Raw genomic sequence first — 15,972 nt, forward strand, 5'->3', positions numbered from 1 at the left:
AGAGTGGTTATAAAAATTGCATTGGGCACAGACGTACTCCAAATTAATTACTCGTTTAGACCATTTCATTTATAAACCAAGCATTATTTCTTTTTCATTATATTGATTACTTTTAATATAAATATTCTGTGATGTGGAATAGGATGCCTGGGATATCTTTGAGAAAAAAGAAATAATATATAGATAGATAGGAAGGCATAGGAGTAAAAATATGGTAGTAATCTGCAAGTTATTATTATGTAAGTAGTTAATGAATCCTATATGTCAAGGTTCCTAAATATTTTGAAATGTAGGTACTTTTTGAATTTCTAGAGCATATTGTGGATGTATCACAAAACAGGTACTCAAGGGTTGTCCTTTCACAAAATAAACACTAGGTTACATAGATCAGTGTTTTTCAACCACTGTGCCGCGGCACACTAGTGTGCCGTGACATAGTGTAAGGTGTGCCATGGGAAAAACACCCTCTGGGTGTTTTTGCCTCGGGACATCTCTGTGTCCCGAAAGTTGCTTTCGGGACACAGGGATGCCTCTATTAAGTCCCTGCAGCCCCGTGTTTAGGGTTAGGGTTAGGGTTAGTAAACAGAAATATGAACAATTATAAAATAATTTCTTTTTGTTTATTTGATTCCTATTCAAGAGAATTACTTTATATATAGTCAATATAGGCACAGAGTTAATTTTTTTTAACATTTTCTAATGGTGGTGTGCCTCGTGATTTTTTTCATGATAAAAGTGTGCCTTTGCACAAAAAAGGTTGAAAAACACTGACATAGATAATGAAATATCTGCAGGCAAATAAGCAAAGCAAGCAAACAGCAGACAGAGAGCGCCAAGGATCCACGGTTCATCCCTAAACCACATATGTTCTTTTATACTGGAAATAAATTGTTACACATAATTTGTATTAATTTGCATTGCTGCCTGAGATTAGGTTGGAGACTTTGGCAGTGGAAGTGAAAATACCTAGACTTTCTTATTAGCTAATTTAAAATTGATCAGATGCTTTATATTAGTTCAATCTTTGATCTCTAGCTGTGGATCTTCTTGAGAAGATGCTCATCCTGGACAGTGACAAAAGAATAACGGCCTTGGAAGCACTTGCACATTCTTATTTTGCTCAGTATCATGATCCTGAGGATGAACCAGAGGCAGAGGTGTATGATGAATCAATAGAAAATAAAGAAAGAGTTATAGATGAATGGAAAGGTAAGAAAGTATTTTCTTTGGGACGTGAATCTTATGAAGGCTTAAAACATATTAAGCATTATTACCATATTTTTCAGAGTATAAGACATACCTTTTTCTCTCAGAAAAGAGGCTGAAAATCTGGGTGCATCTTATACATTGAATACAGCATTCTTGGCCTCCTGAAACTCTGCCCCCTTCACCACAATGGCTGTGCATAGCTTTTAGAAAGCTTTCAGAGAGCTGCTGGGGGCTGGGGAGGGCAGAAATGAGTGAAAAATGGCTTTCCCCCCCCTCATCCCCCAGCAGCACTCTACAAGCTTCCTAAAGGCTATCCGTGCCCTTTTTTTGACAAAAAACAGGCCCGTTTTTGCAAAAAATGGGCCATTTTTTGCTTATTTTTGCCCCCTCCCCCCCCCCGGAACACTCTACAAGCCTCCTAAGGCCTATTCATGCCCTTTTAAAAAAAACGAGCCCGCTTTTGCGAAAAATGGGCCATTTTTGGGAGGTTTACAGAGTGCAAATACTTTTTAAAAATTTTTCCTCTTGCTGCGTCTTATACTTGCGGGGGGGGGGGAGTAAGTATCACAAAGATAAATTGACGGAAACTGAGTCATACAGCCTAAGTAGCAGACTCGAGTATCAGCAAAAGATTAAATTGTCCCATATTCCCTTTTTCTTGCTCTTACTTTACAATCAGATATCCATCACATACTTTTTATGAATGGCTTAATTAGATTTTTGTGCAGAAGCTCAGAAAAATGTACATAGTTCTCCATCCTTCTGGTTATCCCCATAATAAGAATCCCCTAGGCTGAAAAATCACCAAATGAACTTTATAACTTTACCAGACTGTCTTTCATATATATAATTTTAAGATATAATTTGGATGTTAACATATTTGAGGTTAAAAGAAATTTTCAGTGCAGGGTTGCAAATACTGCTAGGACAGGAGTCTGCAACCTTAAACACTCAAAGAGATATTTGGACCCATTTCCCACAGAAAAGAAAACACTGGTAGCCACAAAACCTGAGTGGGCATGGCCACCTCAACGTCACTCAGTCCCGCCCAATCCCATGACCACCACCACCCCAGCCATGCCTACCCAGCCAGTCATTAGGGCAAAGAACCGGAACCTATCTCTCTCTCCCCCCCCCCCACCTTCTCTTTCTTCATCTCTCTCTCCCTCCCTTGCTCCCTTTCTCTGACTCTCTCTTCCCCTTCTCTTGTATCTCTCTCTTTCTCTTTACCTCTGTCCATCTCTCTCTTCCCCCTCTCTCCCTGTGTCTCTCTGTCTCTCTCTCCCCTTCTATCTCCTCCCCTCTCTGTATCTCTATGTTTCCCTCCCTCCTCCTCTCTAACTACCCCCCCCCTTTCTGTCTCTCTCTGGCCGACTGTGGTTGGGAGAGTAGAAGAAAGGGGAGGGGGGTCCTCCTCTGGGTGGTGAAAGTCCCCCACACAAGTTTTAAAGCCATGGCTGGGTGCTGCCAGCCCGTCCCCCTTTCAGTCATCCCCTCCTGGATCCCATTCCCACCCCTCCAGCCCTTGTGTTAGCAAAGCTGGTGTCGGTCGTGGCTAGGTTGGGACAGTATCTCGGGGCAGAGAGCAGGTTGTGTGTCTTCCTAAGTGACTGAGACAGAACTTGATGACAGCCTATTATCTGGTAGTTCTATGTATGTCTTGGTGTCATCTAGTATTCATGTGGATAAAAAATGGACAAAAAATGGAAAAGTGACACATAACTAAGGCACAGTATTAGCAGATAGCCTGAAACTGCAAAGATGAAGTCAGGAAAGCAAAGTCTTCGAATGAACTAAGACTTGCAACAGAAGTCAACGATAATTTTTTTTAAAAATTCTTTCAACATATAAATAACAAAAAAGTCAAGGAAACCGTTGGTCCACTAAAGAGAGAAGATGGCAAGGAAGTAACAGGCAGCAGAGATAAAGCAGAACTGCTTAGCTCATTCTTTGCATCAGTCTTCGCAAAAAAGAAACTATAGCTCAACCTACCAAAAACAACTGTAAAAGACAGACTAGAAAATTAAAATAAGCAAGAAAATGTTTGGATCTATCTGATCTTGATGAATATAAATCACCCGGACCTGATGGATTACACCCCAGAGTTCTAAAGGAGCTGGCAGATGTTATCTCCTTATAAAAATCTTGGAACATCAGAGAATTACATCAAGATTGGAAAAGAGCTGACATGGTTCCCATCTTCAAAAAAGGGGGAAAAACAGACCCAGGAAACTACAGATCAATGAGCTTAACATTAATACCTGGCAAGATAATGGAAAAAATAATAAACAGAGCTGCGAACATTTAGAAACAAACAAAGATCATGCCAAATCAATTCTATTTCATTATTTGAGAAACTGAATAAATTAGCAGACCAGCAAAATTCTGTGGACATAGTATACTTAGACTTTAGCAAGGCATTTGACAAAGTAGACCACAACCTACATCTTGGTAAGCTAGAAAAATTTGGGATAGACAGCATCATCATCAAATGGATTTGTAACTGGCTGACAAACCATACTCAATGAGTCGTCCTTAATGGTACTATATCTATATGGAGGGAAGTAAGCAGTGGGGTATCACAAGGTTCCATTTTAGGCCCAGTACTCTTCAATATCTTCATAAATGATTTAGATAAGGGAATAGCAGGGGAATTTATCAAATTTGCAGATGACACTAAGCTGGCAGGAATAGCCAATACCCCAGAAGACAAACTCAGGATCCAAAAATATCTTGACAGACTTAAACAATGGGCCCTAGCCAACAAAATGAAATTTAATCTGGTGAAAAGCAAGGTTTTACACTTAGGCAGGAAAAACCAAAGGTGCAAGTATAGATTAGGTGAAACCTGGCTCAAAAACAGTAACTATGAGAGGGACCTTGGAATCCTAGTGGACGATCACTTAAATATGAGCCAGAAGTGTGCGGCAGCAGCCAAAAAAAGCTAATATAATCTTTGTTTGTATGAACAGAGGCATAGAATCCAAATCAAATGAAGTATTAATACTGCTTTATAATGTCTTAGTAAGGCCACAACTGGAATACTGCATCCAGGTTTTGGTCACCATATCACAAAAAAGATGTTGAGACTTTGGGAAAAGTGCAAAGAAGAGCAACTAAGATGATTAAAGGCCTGGAAACAAAAACATGGAGAACAGTTGCAGGATTTGGGTTTGGCTAGTCTAATGAAAAGAAGGCCTAGGGGGGGACATGATAGCAGTATTCCAGTATCTGTGAGGTTGCCACAAAGAAGATGGGGTCAATTTATTTTTAAAGTACAGAGGGCAGAATAAGAAACAGCGGATGGAAACCAATCAAGGAGAGAAGCAACCTAGAATTAAGGAGAAATTTCCTAACAATGAGAACAATTAACCAGTAGAATAGCTTGCCATCAGAAGTTGTAGATGCTTCATCACTGAAGGTTTTTAAGAAAAGACTGAACAGCCACCTATCTGAAATGGCATAGGGTCTCCTGCTTGAGCAGAGGGTTGGACTAGAAGATCTTGAAGGTCCCTCCCAGCACTATTCTGATTGGATGCACACTGCCAAGATATAGTGCACTAGCTTTAACCTACATTCTCTTGATTTGCTGTTGAAATAAATACATAAAATAAATATATAAAGGAGTTCCCCTGCTGACCTTCTTCATACCAGCATGTGCCATTTAGCCATGGTGTAGTACTGGCAACTACTAGTGCACACTATGTCTACAGTAATTCCCCACTGAGTTTTCATCAAAACTGTTGCAAGAACATATAAATAGATTAAGGAAATTACTTTGTTTCATAACTTCTGGTGTGTATCAAGCTTCAGGAAATACTTTCCAGTAACGTTTTCCTTCCTTTAAAAATGCCGGAAAATGCTAGAACTATGTGAAAAATTCTTGTTTAAAAAATTGGTGGATATGGGTAATAAATGGATACTAGACTGTTTAATTTTTTTCATTAATCTTAAGTATATTTATTGACTGCATCATTAAATGCATATGCTTTCAGGATTCCAAATGCTAAAAAATTGAGTGTCCGTAAAGTCTCACGTGGATCTTTCAATAATTTTAAGGGTTATTTCTTTGTCAACTTCTAAGAAGCCAGGTTTTTTAAAAAGTAAGGGGTTATTACTATTTTTTAAAAGCCTCTATGATTCCATTTATTTATTTGAACTAAAGCCCTAGACAAAGAAACTCTGAAATCTCCTTAAGGTCTTTGGTTTTGTTGATATTTGAACTTCCAGTGGTGGGATCCAGTATATGTCTTTCTAGACATGTGTAGTTGTACCAGGTTTGTGGTTGTCATGGCAGGTGTGAGACTCCAAGTCACCCTTGACTAGGCAATTTCAATATGTATATTCAATCCCAAATCAAGATTTCTATGGTAATTGAGTTACTATCCCAGAGTTACCCTTACTAGTGACTAATACCCTGGAAAACACACCCATGCAGAGGAATGGATGGCATATGGGTAGTTTCCTACATCAGGGGTGTCAAACTCAAGGCCTGGGAGCTGGATCCAGCCCGCAGGGTGCTTAGATCTGGCCCACGGAGCTGCCCTGGAAACAGCGAAGGACCGACCTGCAGTGCCTCTGCTAGTGAAAACGGAGCTCACGAGGGCCACGTGCAACTCTCCTGAGCTCCATTTTCACTGGCAGAGGGTTGCAGGAGGCCATCGGAGCCAAAAACAGAGCTTGGGAGTCCGTTTTTGCTGGCAGAGCATTCGGGCCACCTCAAGCGCCCCCAACATGAGTGATATCGAGCTAGCCACATCTGCCCTGACCAGTGGTGGGTTTCAAATTTTTTTAGAACCTCTCCTGTAGGTGTGGCCTGCTTTGTGGGAGTAGCTTTGCTGATCATGTGACTGGGTGGGAGTGGCTTGGCAGCCATGTGACCAAGTGGGAGTGGCTTGGCAGTCATGTGACTGGGTGGGCACTTGTAAAATGTGGTGAAACTCACTTAACAACGCTTTTGCTTAGCACCCAAAATGTTGGCTCAGAAACTCTGGCATTTGAAGCATGCAAGTCTTAAAGCTGTCAAGTTACAAGACCCTTGCACCCCTAACCTTTTAGAAAAAAAACCCAGGGGTGTTCAAACTTAACAGCTTTAAGGCTTGTGGACTTCAACTCTCAGAATTCCTCCTCTCGCTCTTCATCTTGATGATGTGCAGACTGGTGGGGGGAGGGAGCTGGAACCGGTTCTAAACGGCACTGTAGATTTGTGGAACCACTTCTATAGAAGAGATTAGAACTGGCAGGAACCCACCTCTGGCCCTGACCATGCCCACTCTGGCCTCCAAGGTCAAACACAACCCTGATGTGCCCCACATTAACCCAGCCTCCCATTTGCAGCACCCCTCATAATCAGCAGACTATCAAATAATGCTTTTGAAAAGCAAGATAGAAACCTTATTTTAAAAGGTTCACTAATTATTACATATCCTCCAGTCCAGACAAACCTGGCTTGGAGAGATTAATTCCAGATCAGAATTTCATATAGAATGAAATTCTCAATAATGGAAGTTTTTCTAGCTATTCAAAAATGGTATTTGGGATCCATATGCATCATCACCAAAACATTCTTGGTTGGACAATTACATGAAGAGGAGGCCAGACACCAACCTAACATCCTTTCCCTAACTTCCAAGTTGCAGTCCTACAAAATATTTCCTGCAGTTTTCATGTATTTCTACTCCTTGAAGTAATTTTATGTGAAAACCACAGTGTGTTCATAAACCTATATGACAGTATGGTAATAAGAAGAATCTATATAGAAAATAATAAATCTGAGGCTGTAACAATAAGTAAATTAAGCCAAACAAAATGTTCGTACTATAGCAAGAAGTAAGCATTTCTCATAAGATCTTTTCACGTTTGTGGATTTTGTTCACGTCCTATAGCTTTTTAACTGCTAATATTTCATATTAAAATATTTCACATTTTCTCTCTTACCTTTGCTCTTTTTTTAAGAACTAACATATGAAGAAGTGATCAGCTTTAAACCACCTGACTTGAAGATGGATAGCCTTGAAATTGAACAATAAATCCAGACTCCTCTTTTTGCTATGCTTTACCCTGAAGACTATAAAACATCTAGCACTGCAATTCAATTTCCTATATGACAAGCATAGATTTTACAATCCAAAGATCTTGGAAAAGCTACAACAATGCAAGCAAAACCGTCTGAAGAAACATACATTGGGAAGGGAATTGTCTTGTACTACGAATGTAATAATTGCAGAACATTAAGTACTGCTTCATTCTGAAAAATGATGCACTGAAGTTTGTCTTTTTAAATTTTTTCTTCTCTGCATGTTCCCAGTGTGATGCCAAAAATTGTGGTTGTTTTTTTTAAAAAAAGAGATTATTTTCTCAAATTGTATAGTTAACGCATGAATGTATGTGAAGACAAATAGAAATCCATAGAAGCAATTTTGTTATTTTTAAGCATTAGAATGTTTTTCTTTTTAATTTATAGTTAGTGCCATTAGGAAAAGGAGCCAGTGTTGTAAATTAGACATACAGTAAAATATACTTGTAGTTTTACCTGTAGCAGTTTCAAGAACATGAGTGAGCAACAATTACAAATCAGTCAAATTTATTGTTTCCTGATAGTATTAGTTTGTCATTGTTTCTCCTGTAGTTGTAGAAAAGTGCAGGACACAAGTTTTATTGGGAATTTTGCACTACAGTACAGAGATCCACAGCATGAGGTCTGGAGGAATAGAGTTATGCTTGAGCTCTTTTGAAGGTAACTCTTTGCTAACACAATTTTTCCTGTAATTTTGCAGTGCCTCTCTTTCCATCTTCTTGTCAATAAACTGTTTCCTTTTCTAAATTCCTATAGCTTTTGTCTGGAAGTTGCATTTTAATCTAGTGAATATGGAATACTATGAATGGACTGAGAGAAGAGAGAGTTTCTGGAGAAAAGTTTCTTCATGGAAATATGCTGAGTACACTAGTGGGCAATCTAGCACATGATATTAGCTAGCAAAGCATGATTACATCGAAATTGCAGGACTATGGCCATTAAAAAAATGGTGTCTCCTGCGAATAACTTGTGAACTGGGATCCAAATGAATCTTTAATTTGCTTCCTCCATTCACCCTCATTTTATAAGATTGGGATTTCTTGAGGGAATACCTGGATGTTAAGATCTTCCTCAGCTCTCTTGCTTTGTCTGTGAAAATAAGACTAAATATCTGATGGCTAAGAATAGCTTCCTGGAGATCCCCATTGAACAGATTACAGGAAAAATTGAAATCCAGATTTTTGATGAAAAGAATGTGCACTGATTATCCTAAAGGGAATAGCAATAAACAATTAATTCCTATCTCCCTATCCCAATGTTTTGTTTTGCAAGCTTAAAGTAATGTAGGCCACTATTGCTTTGATATAAACAAAACAATGATAAAACCTACTCTTGAATAAAATTATAGGCAAAAATAAATTATCAAATACTAGTCATAGAATAATAATACTTTGTAAAGCATTTAACAGGCACTAACTTTGGTCTTTTTGATATTTTGCATTAAGCTTTACATTTTTTTAAAAAAAAAACTAGAACATTAAAACCATTGTAACAAGGTGCTTGAAATTTATTAATAATTTGGGGGTGTGATTTCATGGCATTAAAATGTTCTGGTAGACCTTCCCCGTCTTAAGATTACAGTTGCCTCATATGGAGAGTCCAGCCAGCCAGAAGAGGCACCAGGATTGTTCAGATAGGAAATGAACTCTTACAGAAGAGATTTCTTGGGTCCAGGGAAGAAGCAGCACGAAAAACATATGAACTCCACCTTAATTGCACTAGGTTTAAGTTGTTCAGGAGAATTACTTTGACAGGATTTCAAGATTCTGTTTACAATACTCTAGTAATACCCTAATAGTAATAATGAAAATGAGGAGCTTTCCTGAAATCCAAGTCGGCTTGATGCTGCCATTCTGATCATTGTATTGTGTGCAATAAGCCATCCTTCGGCTTCTCCCATCTGTCTTCTTTACCTGGCTGACTGTCTCTTCACAAATCACAGCTGTAATTATTGGGGGGAAGCAAAGCAACACCTCTACTAGAGATTTCCTGGAGTCCAACAGGGAAGAGGAGATTTAAGATGACATGATGAATTTCGTTGTATGTGTAAACTGTGTATATACATACAATGACGACAAAGTAAAGTATGAGGAGAAAGGTTTCACCAAAAGGAAGCTAACTCCCTTGCAACTCCAGAAGAAATGCCAAAAGGCAATAATTGCAGGATCATTGACCAGTGCATGTGCTGGTCAGCAAAGTTAACTAGTTCATGACAACAAAACCAACGGCATGATGGAGAAGGAGGAGTGCAGCAGTAATCTAGGCTGGTGCCAGAAACCTTTTTGTGCTGGAAACTCTCTTCCTTACCTGACCAACAAAAGAGGACACATCTGTGTATAGGATTCCCTTATTTTCAGCAGAATACTGCTAGGGGCACAATTTGTCCTCTTTCTAAATACGCCCTAACTGCTATATTAAGATGTCTATCTAGACTCATAAATAAATCTAAATTCAATTGTACTCTGTTAGTGAGTTCCCAATTTTACATAGGGCAAGAGCTCTCTTCTGGAGTTTACCAATCTCATCTGAGATGCTAAAATTATTTTCTGGGAATGCGCAGGGTAGATTTCTACAATTAAATTACATGGCTATACACCCAAACATTGGGGGAAAGCATGCCAAAAGCATTATTTAGGCAACTTGATCATTTTCAATTTCAAATAAAAACATAAGAAGGCATCATATCTCATCAAAACACTAGTCCTCTTGATGCATTATAAACTGGCACATGTTTACTTTTGTTTAGGAATCATGGAAAGCTGTTTGCAATGCTAGGCTCTGGGATGTAAGGAGCAAGTAAGTCACAAGGCATGTATTGCATTGTTCCCCAAACATTTCATTCATTTTTTAGGATACTCCACTATCTTCTGCCTAAAGTGTCTTACTCTGCCTAAAGTTGGGCTTACCCTGGAACTTTTAGACTGATCTTATAGAGGACTTAGGGAATGGCCTGGAAGTGGAGGAAGAAGAGCTGCAATAAGATAACAATAAGATAAAAGAAGCTTGAACCATGGGTCAAAAAACTAAATTGAGAAAACATATCAGACAAATCCTCTATATTTTACATGAAGATAAAATGGAGGGGAAAGGACACTTGGACTTACTAGATTCTGTTAATATAGCTATTGTACTAAAAATAGTTCTGACCTACATATGTCTTTGGTTTCTTAGTGTGGTCTTCCTTGTTAGGCTGACAGATCTGCAGGTACATTGGTAAGCAGTATTAAATTCTTGTGATTTTACATAAGGCAAATGACTGACACTATAAGGGAGACCAGACTAAGAAATAGACACAATGTAGACCAGGGGTGTCAAACTCACGCTGTCATGACATATTGTGACATTTTCCCCCTTCACTAAACCGGGTGTGAGCATGGCCAGCTCATTAATGCATCCAGCCTGCGGGTTTGACAGCCCTGGTGTAAACCTAAAGTCCTTTTTATTAGAAGAATTATCTTATTACAGAATTCTGAAAATCTGAATGTTTTTCAACTTTCTTATCGTCTTATTTTTATGTGAATGGGGGGGGGAGGGTGCTGTATGAGGTGTCTTCATAAACTACCCTCTTGAACTGGGTTCAAGTCACATCTATGTGATCGTTGCCTTGGCAATGAATCTTCCTTCTATCTCCCAAGGCCATCTTCTATATTCACTACAATGATTGATGAGAGTAATGTAATTTTTTTCTGCCTACAATTTATGCTCCAATGGCCATACAAGATTACAATACTGTCATTTCAAAGTAAAATGTGAAAGGTTAATTAGTATTTGAAAGTGAAAAAGAAAACCATCACTAATGTCACAGAATAAAATCTGTGTCCTAACCTATTAACCCTGAAGCCATCATTATTGATCCAAAAAATGGCAGTTTTGTTTAAATTTCATAGAAATGAATAGGATTGAAGAACGTTGTGATGAAATAGTCCTGTTGATTTTAATGAGCCTTAGAGGCAATTAATTTATTCTGCATAGGGGTTAACAGATTCAATGCAATTATTTTCAAAATTATGGGGCTTAGTATTGAATCTCCACTTATTAACTTGTAATATTATAAGTGTAAATGTCATTGATCAATGAGGCTGGCTTCTAATTGCAATTCCAATTTTCGGTACTTGCTTGGAAATAAATCTATTGAAATTACTTGTGCAAACATATTCACATTAGACTTTGCATCCAATTGGAAATAAGCTTTTTTAAACACACAGAAGCAGAAGTATGATATGTTTATGACTGTGTTTAAGTATTAAGGTCAATTAGCAAATGAATTGATGTCATTTTCCCCTTTATAGTCTGCCTTTTGTTCTAAGCAGGTTAAGGTAGGTCTTAGTCTATCACAATTCTGTAAAAGAGACTAAGCTGAGAAAAAGGGACTAAGCTGAAATCTCCAAGAGAATTCCATAACCAAGCGTGAATATGAACTTCATTTTTCCACAGCTTTTTTTAAAAAGTTAAAAATTTTAAGTAGCAATAATACAACATAAAAAGAGAGTGCTGTGTAGATAATAGATATAGATAAATGTCATTTCCATTTTTGAAAAAGTACATCAGTAGTGTGATCTTTGCTTGTTTTCTTTTTTTATCATAATCCTTTTGTTTAAAACAAGTGTTTTTTTAAAAAAAAATATTGTCTCTGAATGAACACATGATTACTGAGGTTATATAATTGTATATGACATTAGTAAATAATACCAAACAAAACATATCCAGTTGTTTTTATGATAAAAAACGTAAGTATAAATTGTTTATCTTAATCCCAAAATATCCACTATATTGTTTAAAAATGTTTTAAAAATAAAAAAAATCCTACAGATTATACAGATAAATATTTAGGTTCTGACTTCCTCCTTTTTGCACTTTAACCAAGCAGTCCCCATTGATGCAAGGTTTACAAATCATTCTTTAAATAAATGTTTATCAACCTTGGGAAGATGTGTGGACTTCAACTCTCAGAATTCCCCAGCCACTGTAATGGCTTTCCATTAGGAATTTTGGGAGTTGAAGTCCATCCACCTTAAAGTTGCACAAGTTGTAAAACATTACTCTAAATGTTTGTATTTATTTTGCTGTGCAATATACAGTATAATATATATGGAAGCCAATATTGCTTATTTCCAGGGCTGTTGTGATATCCTAACCTACTGGGATTTTAAATGACATACTAGGATCAGGAGCGCCCACAGGGTGTGATTTAAAAATAAGGCAATATAATGGCTGTGATAGTGGAACCAAAGCTCTGCCAAGATTCTGCAATAAGCCATCTTCTTTGACTTCACCCTGTGGACATTCCTGACTTCAGCTCCAGTATTAGAGAAAGAAACCCTGCAACAGAACCATAATGTGCCCTTGGACATATAGACTAGGTCAGGCATTCTGGCCAACATGGCCAAAGTGAAGGAAGCAAAGTGTCCTGGGTCAGTACCATCTATGTAGCCATAGGTTCCTCACCATAGATTAAATGACAAAAAAAACCCCATAAAACTGATTTTACACTATCTCTGTTACGCAGTGAGAAAGCTTTTGTTTTTGGCAACAATGAGAGCCAAAAGAGGAAGAAGATTCTCAAAAAGGGCAAACTCAGCATCTTCCTCAAAGCCAGTGAGGACCATGAAGTGTCTACACAGCATGCCATTTTTGAGACGCCTCTAAAGTGAACTCACAAGAAAGCAAGCCTAAATTGTTTTGTATCTTGGCAGGATTTGAAGGCAGCTGAATAAATGGTTCTACCATAATCCACGGTATTAACAATTAATTGCTCACAGGTAAACAAAGTACTCTGCCTAGGCACACTGACACAGCCTTGTTTAGAAAATTGGTCAAGGTCACTGAGCAGAAATTACTCTGCTGACACCATATTGTTCAATTATACAGTGAGTGTAGCAAAGTGCACTTTAATTATTGCTACTTGTGATATAATATTAAAATATAATTGATTTGTAGAGCTCCCAAACTGATCTAATTCGTTCAGAGTAGCAGCAGTCAACTGCAGTTAGTATATTGCAATGGCACACTAACAGCTGAAAGATTCATGCAGATGTAAAATCAGTATCTTATAATATTCACCTTCCTAACCCTCTCCCATGGCATCCAGAGTGCAGATTAAAAAGGGCATTGCTTCAATCGTTCAGACAGTGATGCTTTCTTGATATGCCTTTTTTTGTAATAAGTTTTTATTTTATAGTATACAAAAATTCCAATTTCAATTGAACAGTGTGTTGCCTGGGTACAAATCATTTTGGGAAATAATAATCAAAATGTTTATAACTATTCATTGCATTAATATCCATGGTATTAATATTAATAACAATAATAATCATACTATTTGTTTAACTAAGTTAACATATCTTCCTTAAATTACTGATCTTTCCATATATTTCCCTGTTTCCAACTCCTGTTTTTGTCATCTACCCATTGATAAAATAAGTCCCAGGTCAAAAAATGCTCAGTTTCTTTCTTTTCCTTAATTGTAAGTGTTAGCTTATCCATTTCTGTATGGACATGCCTTTTTTAATGTCCAACTCTCCCAATATTCCCATCCTGTTCCCTGCATTCAGTGGACAGAAATCATCCACATATAAAATGTATACAAATAAAGAAGTACAACTTCTCTTTTAATAAATTAATAGATGCAATGCAAAAGGGAAGTTTGCTTTCATAGTTAACCATTGTTGGCCCTGGATTATGGTGGCAGTTTAGAGAAGTAGGAGGAAAATGTTCACAAAAACCATTTCTCATGTCAAATTAGATCTTCCACGGAGCCATATTGTTGGAAGAAGTTGTGTAGGCCACCTAGTCAAATGTGACCTCCATGCAAAAATCCAAATTAAAATATCCCTAATAGCTCTGCAGATATAACCAGTAAACTGAATCTAACCACTACTCTTTTGAGTAATTGGTCCACTTCCTTCAAAGTCTTCCTGCAATTTACCATAAATCCATTTTTCCACATCTTATCTTCTTGGATTATAATGAGTAACCCTTTTTCAGTGTCAGCTTTTCACACTTTTTGATAAATTTCAGAAGTGACTAAATGCAAGAAAAGTGAAAACTAACTCTGAAATATGAAGAAATCTCTTGGTGGACTATTTCACTCTCTTTGGATATATGATCCTTGACCTTCAAGATTATCCTTATATAGTAAAGAGATTTGTGTAAACATAAAAACTAAGGCGTATTGCAAATGCTACTCAGAGACAACTAACTGCATTGGACTTAACGCAGTAGTAACGTCAGTTGGCAGGTTACAGCATCCCAGAAATAATGAGGAAGGGGAATGCAGAAAACAATTCACTATTAAAAGACACCCTAATACTGGAATGCACAACAAATTTGGCCATTCTCTCTGTCACCCAAGAACTAGAAATATATATCTTCTTAGAAGGTGTTTATCTAATTTATACATATCTAATTCTCTCTCCTCTCTCTCCTCTCCATAAAGATATATATGTATGTATATGTATGTGTATATATGTATGTATTTGTATATGTATGTGTGTGTGTGTGTGTGTGTGTGTGTAATCTTCTTAGCATTTAATCACAAATAGACAGTTCATTCAATATATCCCTGATCTAAAACTATGCAACAAAGCATAGCACACATCATCTCTGCCAAAGAAATATTGCAGACTACAGATGGAAGGTGCTCCCACGCAGATTTTATTTTGTATTTCTGTTATCTCCAGCTCTTGCTTTCCTATTGTCTATATTACTCAGATTTCTCATCCCATTAGATGTGTATCTTGAAGTACAACATTGGCTTGAGAGGGAAAAGGCTGCAATCAAACTCAACCCTTGGCCCAGATCATTTTCAATATACCGTAATAATATAGTATAGAAAGCTGGGCTTTCACCTTCCACTCTAATTTATTTTCCCAGCCTCAATAACATTAATCAGATGATCCCACTTCTATGATGTTGACTCAAAGTCTGGTAACAAATAGAAGCAATACACTTTTGAAAATCTTGCCCAAGATCAATTCTACTAAAGCAGGTTGTTCAGTCATCTTTTTTGTGCACCTGCTGTACTCAGGCAGGATTGTTTTAGGATCTTCTATTTATTGTTCTGTAACTAGAACTAGCATATAAGCCCAGAGGTACAATAGGAAATAGGTATTGGCAGTACTTTGTACAATGGCCTTTCTATCCATCAGCGATAGAACTGTCTGCTTGAGACACTGAAGTCAACCTTGGCATGGATAGTCACAGCAGCCATACTTTAATAGAAATCCTTGATGGATCATGAGCTAAGATTCCAGGAGGGGTTTGAGTTTGGCTTGCTTTGTTTTGGTTTGGTGTTTTGCACCTCACAAGCAAGCTCCATGTGGATTAAATATAACATGCCCAAATAGCTTTCTTCTTGGTGAAGGAATCATTCAAGGTAAGGTGTACAAAGGAGTTTTTAGCAATATCTAGTATTTATGTGTGGGTAACCGCTAAGCTTCATTCTTTTTTTTAATTTTTATTTTCAAAACAAACATACAAATCCTCCTTCTTTACATACTGTAGAAAGTGTATCAGTTGGTTCCAAAAGGCTTTCGTGCATCTCTTCCACCGTCATCAAATATAATTCATATTAATTCTAATATCTTAACTCAGATATTTATTATATTACCATCATCATACCTCCACTTTTATTTGACTATGATTATTTAAACCTCCTTCATCATAAAATATACCAAGATTTACGTACT

At 37.4% G+C, this 15,972-nt stretch overlaps 1 protein-coding gene across 1 annotated transcript in view; it reads left to right on the forward strand.

Annotated features, from left to right (window-relative positions):
- The window catches only part of MAPK11 (mitogen-activated protein kinase 11), a 45,569-nt gene extending 37,529 nt beyond the window's left edge, over positions 1-8,040 (forward strand). The window contains exons 11-12 of the mRNA XM_087722149.1: positions 1,036-1,209; positions 7,165-8,040. Of these exons, the coding sequence (XP_087578275.1) occupies positions 1,036-1,209; positions 7,165-7,238 (248 nt within the window). The 3' untranslated portion in view covers positions 7,239-8,040. The remainder of the gene's footprint in view (positions 1-1,035; positions 1,210-7,164) is intronic.
- The last annotated feature ends 7,932 nt before the right edge of the window (positions 8,041-15,972 follow it).

Source organism: Thamnophis sirtalis, unplaced genomic scaffold, assembly GCF_051295495.1.
Source record: "Thamnophis sirtalis isolate CommonGarterSnake01/CBP01778 unplaced genomic scaffold, rThaSir2_p1.2 scaffold_9, whole genome shotgun sequence".
NCBI lineage: Eukaryota > Metazoa > Chordata > Lepidosauria > Squamata > Natricidae > Thamnophis > Thamnophis sirtalis.